The sequence below is a fragment of the Lactuca virosa genome, chromosome 8 (assembly GCF_052849685.1).
Source record: "Lactuca virosa cultivar CGN04683 chromosome 8, Lactuca_virosa_CGN04683_v6, whole genome shotgun sequence".
Classification (NCBI taxonomy): domain Eukaryota; kingdom Viridiplantae; phylum Streptophyta; class Magnoliopsida; order Asterales; family Asteraceae; genus Lactuca; species Lactuca virosa.
In genome coordinates this window covers 82181378-82192596 of record NC_136433.1, presented here as the reverse complement: position 1 = coordinate 82192596, position 11219 = coordinate 82181378, and the positions used below count along the sequence as shown (strand labels likewise).

General features: G+C 39.1%; 2 protein-coding genes across 2 annotated transcripts; both read right to left on the bottom strand.

Moving 5' to 3' along the window:
- Positions 1–5856: 5856 nt before the first annotated feature.
- On the bottom strand, positions 5857–6801 carry LOC145130552 (uncharacterized). The gene has a single exon (XM_079065331.1). It carries the CDS (start codon positions 6799–6801, stop codon positions 5857–5859), a length of 945 nt encoding a protein of 314 aa, XP_078921457.1.
- Positions 6802–7760: 959 nt separating this feature from the next.
- Positions 7761–8916, bottom strand: LOC145133142 (uncharacterized). The gene has a single exon (XM_079068074.1). It carries the CDS (start codon positions 8872–8874, stop codon positions 7903–7905), a length of 972 nt encoding a protein of 323 aa, XP_078924200.1. The 5' UTR covers positions 8875–8916; the 3' UTR covers positions 7761–7902.
- Between the last annotated feature and the right edge of the window lie 2303 nt (positions 8917–11219).

Below are 11219 nucleotides of genomic sequence, written 5' to 3'. Positions count from 1 at the left end.
CTCTGATCGGGATGTCAGGTTTACCTCCCGTTTCTGGAAAAAGTTTCACGAGGAGCTGGGCACGCGGTTGCACTTCAGCACTACATTCCACCCGCAGACAGACGGCCAGAGCGAGCGGACTATTCAGACCCTCGAGGACATGTTGAGGGCGTGTGTCATTGATTTCGGTGGGAGTTGGGATTCTCACCCACCGCTTGCGGAGTTCGCCTACAACAACAGGTATCATTATAGCCTTGGCGCCCCGCCATTCGAGCTGTTGTACAGGCGGAGATGTCGCACCCCGGTTTGTTGGGGTGAGGTTGGTCACAGGGTGATGGTTCGGACGGAGGTGGTTTTGCAGACTACCGAGAAGATTCAGCAGATTAGGCAGCGACTGCAAACCGCTCAGAGTCGGCAGAAGAGTTACGCCGACCGGCGCCGCTCCGAGTTAGAGTTTCAGGTCGGTGACATGGTACTCCTGAAGGTCTCGCCCTGGAAGGGTGTGATCCGCTTCAAGACGAGGGGAAAATTGGGTCCCCGATATATTGGGCCGTTCAGGATCATTGCCAGGGTTGGCAAGGTAGCTTACAGGCTAGAGCTGCCGGAAGAGCTTAGTCGGATACACAGCACTTTCCACGTTTCACAGCTGCGAAAGTGCATTATGGATCAAGAGGCGGTGGTGCCGCTGGATGATATTCAAGTTGATGAACGCCTGAATTACGTAGAGAGGCCTGTGGCCATACTGGAGAAAAAGATGAAGATTCTGAGGAATAAGGAGATACCTTTGGTGAAGGTACAGTGGGAGCATCGGAGGGGGTCCGAGTGGACGTGGGAGACGGAGGCTGAAATGCGGGAGCATTACCCGGAGTTATTCGCTGCAGCAGACTTCGAGGACGAAGTCTAGTTCAAGTGGGGGAGAATTGTAACCCCCCGATTCTTAGGTATTGATTTAATGTGTGAGTTTCTTGATTTCAAGGGCTACTCGACGAGTTGATTGCCCTACTCGTCGAGTAGCAGCGAGTTGGTCCACGTATTTTAATGACCTACTCGCCGAGTCCAAGAAGGGACTCGACGAGTAGGAGCTGGCAGATGAAACCCTAAATCTTGGGGTTTTGCACCCTATTTAAAGGATCATTGGCCTCCCCCAGCCTCCCCTTTACTGCTTCTTGTCCCTCTCAAACCCTAATCGAGTGTGTGTGTTCCATTTGTGTATTCTTGAGCTTGGAAGAGGATTTTATGGAGAAAGGAGCTTGGAGAGCAAGTATTCAGAAGCAAGGAGCTTGTGGGATCTGAAATCTACCTTATTGGGCATCTTCTGGAAGGTGGTGGAGTTCGTGTTGGTGATCCGGGAGTTGAGCTTTCTAGTTTCAGACGACAGTTGCAAGGTGAGTTATCCTCACTATACTAAGGGGTCTAAGGCACCAAGGCCGGCCCATTGAATATGTTATCCTAGCAGTGTTAGATGTTGAGTATGAGTTAGTGTTATATGCTAGTGGTTATGTCAGTTAGGTTGACCTGTAGGACTACCTGTGATGTTATATGATTATTGCATGCTAGTGGTTATGCCAGTTAGGTAGACTTGTAGGACCACCTGTGATGTTATATGATTACTGCATGCTTAGTGGTTATGTGGTATGTTATATGTTATGTGGGATGGGTTGAGGTTGTACTGCTCCGTGCGGTAGCCAACAGACCTTAGGAGCATTCCAGTTACGGGCTAAAGGGAGACTCGTACTGTAGGCTCAGGAGCATTCCAGTTACGGGCTAAAGGGAGACTCGTACTGTGGGCTCGGGGGTAATCCAGTTTGTAGAGCTGGGGACCCATTACATGTTGTTCAGTTGGTTATGATTACGGGCTAAAAGGAGACTCGTACTGTGGGCTCGGGAGCATTCCAGTTACGGGCTAAAGGGAGACTCGTACTGTGGGCTCGGGGGTAATCCAGTCTGTAAAGCTGGGGACCCATTACATGTTGTTCAGTTTGTTATGATATGTTTATATGGAATGTATGTGTATCGGTATTTTGGGGGAACTCACTAAGCTCTCGGGCTTACAGTTTCAGTTTATTGTTTCAGGTACATCAGGGGATCGCGGCAAGGCGAAGGCGTGATCGTACAGCTCCTCATGTTTTATCTATGTTTCTGGGAAAACTCTGATATTATACATTTTGAAAGCAAAGTTGTAATGATTTTTAATGATTTGAAAGGTTTTTAAAAGTTTAAATTGGTTTGAATTTTTGGGTGTTTCAAAAGGACCTACAACTTTCTGAATTTCCTTCTCAACTTTGACTATCTTCTTCATAATGTACTCTCTAATGAACTCAATGCAGTTAATGATTGGTGCATCACGACCTTCTTCTATCTTGCTGTTAAATGCTTCACACAAGTTATTAGTCAGAGCATCACAATGTGCTCTCCCTGAATATAAACAAGTTCTATGTCATTATTCAATATACCTTCTTTTAAAATTATTAAGTAGAGATCGAAGGTCATTATACCAGTAAAGTGGGAGCGAGCCCAACTTTGAGGAGGTATTTGTTTCAGCCACTCGTAAGCATCATTGTTAAGCTTCTTCAGTTTTTCCATTGCTTGATGAAACTGTTGTACATTAGAGGTCGTGGCACATTCCCAAAGAAGATCCTTGAACTCCTGTCCCCTCCAGTTCTTTTTCATGTTGTCGTGTATGTGACGAAGACAATAGCGATGCTCTGCACATGGAAATAATGTTGCAATCGCAGGCAACAAACCCTAGCAACAGTAACATGTTTGTATGTTAGTAAAACTGCATCAATAATATAAAACTATAAAACCTAGTTTGGATAGGTTCGAATACCTTTTGCCTGTCACTCATAAAAGTGAAATTGGAATTTGTTCCCAAACCTAAGTCATCAGCCAAATTACTTAAAAACCAAGTCCAAGAATTCAATGTTTCTGATTCAACCACAGCGTAGGCTAAAGGATATATCCCATTATTACCATCCAATGCCTTTGATAAGAAACATACATTACCAGAAAACATTGGTTAGTTAACACTACTTCAATAAAGAACATATAATACAAAAAGAAATAAGAAGATCTTACCACAGCAGACAAGACTTGGCCTGGATATGGACCTTTCACGAAGGCTCCATCAAGTCCAAGAAAGTCCCTTCTTCCCGCTGCAAAACCTCACTTCAAAGCTCCAATGCAAACATAGATACGTCTGAATGTTCTTGTCTCAACAGTTGGATTCACTTCACTTTCAACATCAATTTTAACCGTAGTATCTGGGTTACGTGCCTGTACCTCTAAAACATAATCCATCAACAACATGTATTGGCTGGCATAATCTCCTTGAACATGCTTTAAAGCTTCCTGCTTTGCCCTAAAAGTTTTCATATGCGAAATGTCCATCTGGTACTCACGTTGGAGTTGCTCTCGTAAAGCCCTAATAGGAATCTTTGGGTTTGTCTCAATAATTTGTACTATATGCTCTGAAAGGAACTTATAGTCACATGCTTTGACTTTCCTTGTTTTTAGACATCGATGCTCTCTCGTGTATGTCTTAACCATCCAATCTATGTCACACTTCCACTTACTATAATAGATAACCCATGGGCATTTCTCTTCTTCATTAGTAGCAAGATTTGGTATAGTGACCTTACACACAAACCTAACCCTATTCTTATCATTTTTCTCTAATTGTATTTCCCTTCTTGTCCTTATGGAATGTAGTTTCACTTGTGTCTTAAAGGCCTTAGATGAACTGAAAGTTTGAAAAATGTAGAAGGGCTCACTAACCAAAGCTGCATCATTTTCATAAGCCCTCTGTATGGCCCTAATAGTTTTCCTTCGCTTACCATCATTTTCCTCATCCGATGAAGACCCAGACAACAAAACCTCTGTGTTGATCACTTCCAAGTCACCTTGCTGTTGGGGGACATAGAATAAGTATGTAAATTTGTTTTCCCATGCTCAATATATACGTCTATTAGCTTATGGTTAGCAACATACGTACCCAGATGGTGAACATCCTGATCAGAACCCAAAGCAAATAACCCAAAATCCAAATCGCCAAATGGTCTCAGGAAATGATAGTAGAGCAGTGTCTGGTCTGAATCAATATACTCAAGTTCCTCCATCATCTCGTCAATGTCGTGAATGGAAAAGGTGTCGATGTCTAGTAAATCAACATAATTTTGCTTGCCTTTGATGTACTTTCTTCCAGGGAACTGTGTAAACTGTCCACCATGGTGTAATCGGACAGAGAATATCGTCGGATGTCCGGCTGTAGATTTAGGGGAAGATACATTAGTCACATATTTCTGTTTAAGTTACTAACTGATCGAGGGAGTAAACACTTACCATATCTACGAGCAACGTCAATCTCGTCCATGGTAGCACGTATCCTCCAAGGCGCCATCGTCGTCTTCAAATGTAGGGTTCTTTCGATCAAGGGTTTTCAAGGGTTTTCAAAGGTTTTGTCTGTGAAGGCTTGTGTCTGATCACGTTGATAATCGATACATCTTTTATTTCTTGGCGGTAGAACGTTGGAAATGTTAAATGACTATTATACCCCCAACGTGCAAGGCACGTGGGGTGTCTAACGGAAACAATTGACGAATTGTTAGAATAGGGACTAGGCGCGTTACATAATTAAAACTTGAGGACAGTTCGAGTTAGAAAAATAAGTTAGGGACCAAGCGTGCAATTTATACTAAACCACAGGGACCATTTGTGTAATTTACTCTATACTTATAATAAGGAAAAGTGATTAATACAGAAAAGTCTTATTATTTTGGGATTTTTTTTAATAAACTCCTAAAAGTTTTTTTTTTGAACAGAAAAGTCCCGATTATTTAACATTTTGCCCAAGTTAACGAAAGAACATTTTTTATATTTGAATAGCAAACGACATATTATGTGGTTTTCTCAAAATATGAGAATTTTCTGTGCAAAATTTTTTTTTATGACTTTTTTGAAACTTTTTCAAAAAATTTAGAACTTTTCTGCAGATTTCCCTATGGAAAAGTAATATATAAGTATATGATTTAACTTTTAAGCATGCGTATATAAATAAGGAAGAACTTAAGGGTGGAAATAACCAGGTTGGTTCGTTCAAGTTGATGGATGGTGAATCAAATCCAACTATTGGTCAAAGGTTGATGCGTATCAGAATATATATATGCGCAAGAGAGCTAAAATGTATACAAGAATAATGTTATTATTCAAACAGTTAGGTTGAAGATAATCATAAAAAATGGTGATTGTATAAGAAAATTGTAAGTCCATCAACCTTATTGTTAGACCTACCAATCTGAGACACGAGTACACGAATCTGTGAGAGACACGACACAACACGGATACACGACACGAATACATCTTAAAATTTGAGATAAAGCTTATCTCTCATCGTGTAATCGTATTGTGTCAAATTCGTGGCTGACACGTTTTCATGACACGAATACACGAATTGCCAGGTCTACTTATTGTCAGTACATACTCTTCAAAAGTAAAATGAGTCTTTTTTTTTTGAACCGGCAAATACAAATATATAAATCTACTCCTAATCCAACACCTAATACCACCTATGTCCACGACGGGACTTGAACCATCGACCTCAAAGAGGGAGGACACCACCTGGTACCGCTGGGCTAGAAGCCCTTTGGTAGTAAAATGAGTCATTGTGAGTATTCCTTACAAGTCCATACGAAAATTATTATTAATATCCATCCAGGGACGAATAAGCGATCCATTACATAAAAGTAGGTGTTGCCGAATTATTTTTTTTCCGGTCAAACATAATATAAAACCAAAAACTAATTCATTACGTCTAATACAAATAAGCGATCCATTACATAAAAGTTAAAAACATAACAACAATTTATCATCTATTACAATTTAAATTTGTCCTCTTCGTGCGGACATCTTTTGAAACCGTTCCATTACCTTTTCATTCTCAACTTTCACAAGTGCTTCTGTCTCAACATAGCAAAGCAACGCATCGTTCAAAAACTCATCGCCAATCTTGTTGCGCAAGTCGGTCTTTAAGAGCTTCATCTTCGAAAAACATCTTTCTACACTAGCGGTTGCTACGGGTAATATCAAATCCAACTTTAAAAACTTATAAACCAAAGGATAAGACCGATGTTTCCCCGTACTAACCATCAAACGAGAAAGCTCAGAAATTCCTTTCAAAGTGGTAAAACGCTCATTTTTGATGGAAGAGTGGTAAAATATCTCAAGTTGTCCTTCAAGATCTATCAAATCCGAATCATCAAAGTCATACTTGTACAACTTAGCCAACTTCAACAACTTTGATTTGTCAAATTGTGAAAATGAATCACAAGGGCTCAAAGCACCCATGTATTCTAGTAACTGGGTGCTTGTTTCACTAAATCGATCCCGATATTCTGTCAGTTGCATATCCACCACCGTGTTGAAGATTTCAACCTCAAAGTGAAATCTATTGGTCTTTGTGGTCGTACGGTTTCTCGCACCAATATAAAAATCCTGCATTTCCAGAGTAGCAATATTGTGTGTTTGACAAAAAGATGATACCTTTGGCAAAATGCTAGCAAACCTCGTGTCTCTTAAAGATTGCAATGTGTCCATTGTCCCTCTAACTATCGAAGCCGCTTCTAAAATGTCTAGATCTTTTTTTTGAAGTTGCTTTGATAATGTACCCATGAGGTGTAAAATGTCATACATCATATATAAGTAAAACACGAACTCATAAGATTTAAAATATGCTAAGATTTCTGACGCTTGTTGGCGGTTTGCCAATGACCCTCCATCCACTTTCACAAATTCTAAAACCACAAGAACATCCGCAAACAACTTCATAAGACTTGAGAGTGTGTTGAAATGTGAACCCCATCTTGTATCCCCGCCCGAACAAATTAATAGGCTTTTTGGACTACTAATTGATAAGTCTAAGTTATAAATATATTTTTGGGCTTGGTTGATCCAATTGGGTGGCAATTTTTTTTTACGTAGTTGCCAATTTTTTTTACGTAGTTGCCAATATATAAAAAAAAAAATTGAAAAATTTACACTATATATACGGAAACTAAGTGTTGCCGGTGCCACACCGGGCACCTAGTCAAAACCGTCCATGTATCCATCGGAAGTAATATAATGGAAAATACAAACTTTGTGATGGAAGCCACAATTGGTAACAAATAGAGGTACTTGTATGATAATCATGTATAATCCATGAAAGAGAGATTGGATTGGAATAAGGGTGCAGAAAGTTATGACAGCCAGTTAAAAGAATGTTGTAGTGTTGATGATTGAAAAAGGAGTTTCAAACCTTAACCGAGACTTGTTTTTAATCTATATGATTTTTTGTATAAACGTTATTGGTGATTTGAGGGACGAATCTTTTTAACGTGTGAGATAATGGTAACATCCAAATTTTAAAACTTGTGATTTAAATCTATGATGAAAGTACATAAGTTGATTTGAGATATTATTTTGCCTAAAAGTTATAAAATGGCATATTAGTGATTTATTGAGATGGCTATTAGAGGAATAGATGATCGGTTACCGACAAAGACAAAATGGAAATTACTTATAATGTATGAGAGTCCATCTGAATTACTATGAAGGTGGGAGGTGTTTAATTCCAACTGTTGTGTTTTTTATGAATTCATCAAAAGTGGTATGTTTTGCAATTTTAGATTTTAAAATATATTTTGATTTCGGTCAATGTGTTTTTTTAAAATGTATTCTGAATTTTATAAGTCATTGAAAGAATACTTCAAAAAAAAATGGAAACCTTACACACTTACAATCTTTATATGACATTCAACATGTCCTAAAGAAAAATATATCAATTACACAAACTTCTACACATTTACGTATATGTATAAAACAAAATCATATGAGCATGCACAGTGAAAATCTACAGGAAAGAAAGAACCGATAACCATGAGTCCATCATCAAGCTTCCACAACAGTGACAACGTCAAGACGATGGATCTTATCATCATCGGAAGGCAAGTTGATGTATTGGTGATCAAACCCCTCATCAATCTCCAGTGCCAATTCACCATGAAAAGCCTTGCAGTGCATATACAACACAGCGTTGACAACCGACCACATCATCGGCATCAAGGAACCAATTATCGTCAACCAGATCATGTTCAGAATACTCCACGCATCAACAGTTACAGGCACATTGTACGAAAACAGCATCACCAAAGACCCACAAAATATCAAAAAATACGACCCAAAAAATATTAAAAAATACGACGACAATGACACTAAAACCGATCTCGCCCCCTTTACTAAATACCAACTCCGCTTCAAAGCCGGAACCCCCCAGTTCGATTCAGCAACAACCACCATAAAAGCCAAACACCAATTCATTTGGAAATAGATTATCTTTACGATGATTATGGAAAAACTTATCAAGGTAATCGAGAAGAAACCGATTACAAACCCTAGGCTTTCACCCAACATAACAATTATTCCACCAAACAGGAGGAATGTTAGCAATATCAGAAACATGACAGTGTGAGCTAGAATGGCGGTTAAAACGAGCGAGAGGAAGGAGAAGGTTAAAGACTTGAGGGAGGCGAAGTAACTCACCGGCTTACCTATGAGAACATTGTATGTACTGTAAGAGATCGTGCCTATCCCACAGAAAGTGAGGAGATAAACGATTAGGATGTAAAGGAGATGTAAAACTACAGGGATAGGATCACTTAAGAGAAACTTGTGGAAGAGATCTCCGGTGAAGAAGTTGCGGGGGAGATGAGAGTGGAGAGTAGGGGTGACGACGATGGAGATTGAGAAAGGGAGGAAGAAGAGGGATAAGGCGTAGAAGTGGCCTTTGTTAGCTTTTACGATGTTCCGTGACTCAGAGACTATGGTGCTAAAGTTAACGGTGTGCAACGGTGTTGTTTCCATGGAGGCGGCAGATGACGATGGTGGGAATGGTGGTGGCGGCGGTGGCAAAGGGATATATTGATAAAAGTGATGTCTTTTGATGTTATATAAGAGGTGTAGGTGTAGTTAAGGTGTTTGTAACTATTAGTAATCTGCCACTTGGCATACTGACCAAGTCAAAGAACTTGCTCTCTCGGTCAAATGTTATGTGGGTCCGCTGTTGTTTGGGAAATTTAAATTTTGCTATTGAACTTTTCTACACCGTATAAGAAATCGTCTATGTTTGTATTTTTCTTCTCAAATTTAAATATATAAAATTCGACTTTTCTAAAATCGTTCCTTATTCATTCGCATAATCGCATTTATAATAAATCTTCTATATCTACGCATTTCCCCCAAAATTCAATATATAAAATTGGACTTTTTCTACATAGTTAATTAGCTTTTTGATGACTCCCATATTTCAATATATCCTTCCCTTCCCGTTTTTTCCTCCTAAAAAGTTATCAGCGAGTATTGCTGCTTTTGCACCATCTACCCATCTGTTCTTCCAATCGGAATTCGAAGGTTCTTCTTTACCGACCTCTTATGCTGTCTCGTTCTTCCTCCAAATAGCACAAAATAGATCTAGCTTTTGGGAAGTTTTCAAAGAAACGAGCAAGACTGACCACAAATTCTTTCGTTTGAAATGGTGATAAAAGTTTGAGACAATAAATTTGTGATTGGAAACCTTCCATGAATCTATATTTATGTGAACTGGGAAAATTTTCCGATAATGATGTTCTAAATTGACTAAATTTCCGATAAAATCCACCTGGTTCGGTTATAGCATTTGTGTATGCAGAAATCGTAAAAGAACATCACCTGAAAATATGAATTGCTCTCCAATCTTCGATTTTTTCTACTTCTTAATCAAAAATAAAAACCAGATCACAAATGGGTGATTACAAAATAGTTGTGTATCTCCTGAAATGCCAACAAATCTTTGAGTTTTTTGTGCTTCTTAATACAAAAGAAAACCAGCTCGCAAATGGGGTGAAGAAGACTGGTAGTGTTACATATGCATATCAAAGAACAACTGACCTGTGAAAGAGGATATGTGGGAGACGGGACAGGGGGGGGGGGGGTGTAGCCGGCAACTTAATAACTGAAGAAATAGGAAGGTGGAGACAGAGACAAAGGTGAAGACCCATTGTGCAAAGAGATCTTTAACAGCAAGGATGAAGACGGTTGATCTTTAGCTCCGGCGGACAAGAAAAACGACGAGTAGCATAGGAAAGGAGAAAAAGATTGATAGATGTGGGTCCAACTGTTTAAGATTTTTTTTTAATATAAAAATATATATGACGTGGAATACATTTTTACAACCTTTTGTAAATATTTTTCAAACTACATCATTCTTGTAAATAATTGTTACTACTACACTCACTTGGTAAAAAACTCTAAGAAATCGTCTATGTTTGTATTTTTCTTCCCAAATTTAAATATATAAAATTCGAATTTTCTAAAATCGTTCCTTATTCATTCGCATAATCGCATTTATAATAAATCTTCTATATCTACGTATTTCAATATATAAAATTGGACTTTTTCTACGTTCACATTTATAATAAATTGTCTTTATTTTATGTATTTATTTTCCCTAAAATTCAATATTCATAATTGACCAAATTGGTGTCTTTGAAAGAAATATTTACCAAATAGGTGTAATTTCAATAATATTGAGACGCTGGAAGACGTGTTGAGAGTTTTTGTGATAGACTTTGGTAAAGCTTGGGATACCCATCTACCACTTATCGAATTCTCGTACAATAACAACTATCTCACTAGCATCAAAGTCACTCCATTCGAAGCCATCTATGGTTGCAAGTGCAGATCCCCTCTGTGTTGGGCTGAAGTGGATGACACGCAACTAGCAAAGAAACAAGTTCCTGACAGTACTCTCACCGGCCCCGAGATCATACGAGAAACAACAGAGAAGATAGTCCAAATTCGGGAACGACTAAAAGCATCTAGGGACCGACAAAAGAGTTATACAGATAAACGACGAAAGCCCTTGGAGTTTCAGGTTGGTGACCGTGTCCTGTTAAAGCTCTCACCCTAGAAAGGAATGATACGTTTCGGCAAACGTGGAAAACTAAATCCAAGATATATCGGGTCATTCGAGATTCTTACTAGAATTGGCCCGGTGGCTTACAAACTTAAACTACTGCAGGAACTCAGCAACATACACCCCACTTTTCACGTATTCAATCTAAAGAAGTGTCTGTCCGACGAGACTCTTGTAATCCCACTCGATGAAATCGAGATAAAAGAGAGTCTATACTTCGTAGAGGAGCCTGTGGAAATCATGGACAGGGAAATCA

Excerpts from the sequence above, each read along its gene's own strand:
- LOC145130552 (XM_079065331.1), bottom strand. The coding sequence starts at position 6,801 with ATGAAGTTGTTTGCGGATGTTCTTGTGGTTTTAGAATTTGTGAAAGTG.
- LOC145133142 (XM_079068074.1), bottom strand. The coding sequence starts at position 8,874 with ATGGAAACAACACCGTTGCACACCGTTAACTTTAGCACCATAGTCTCT.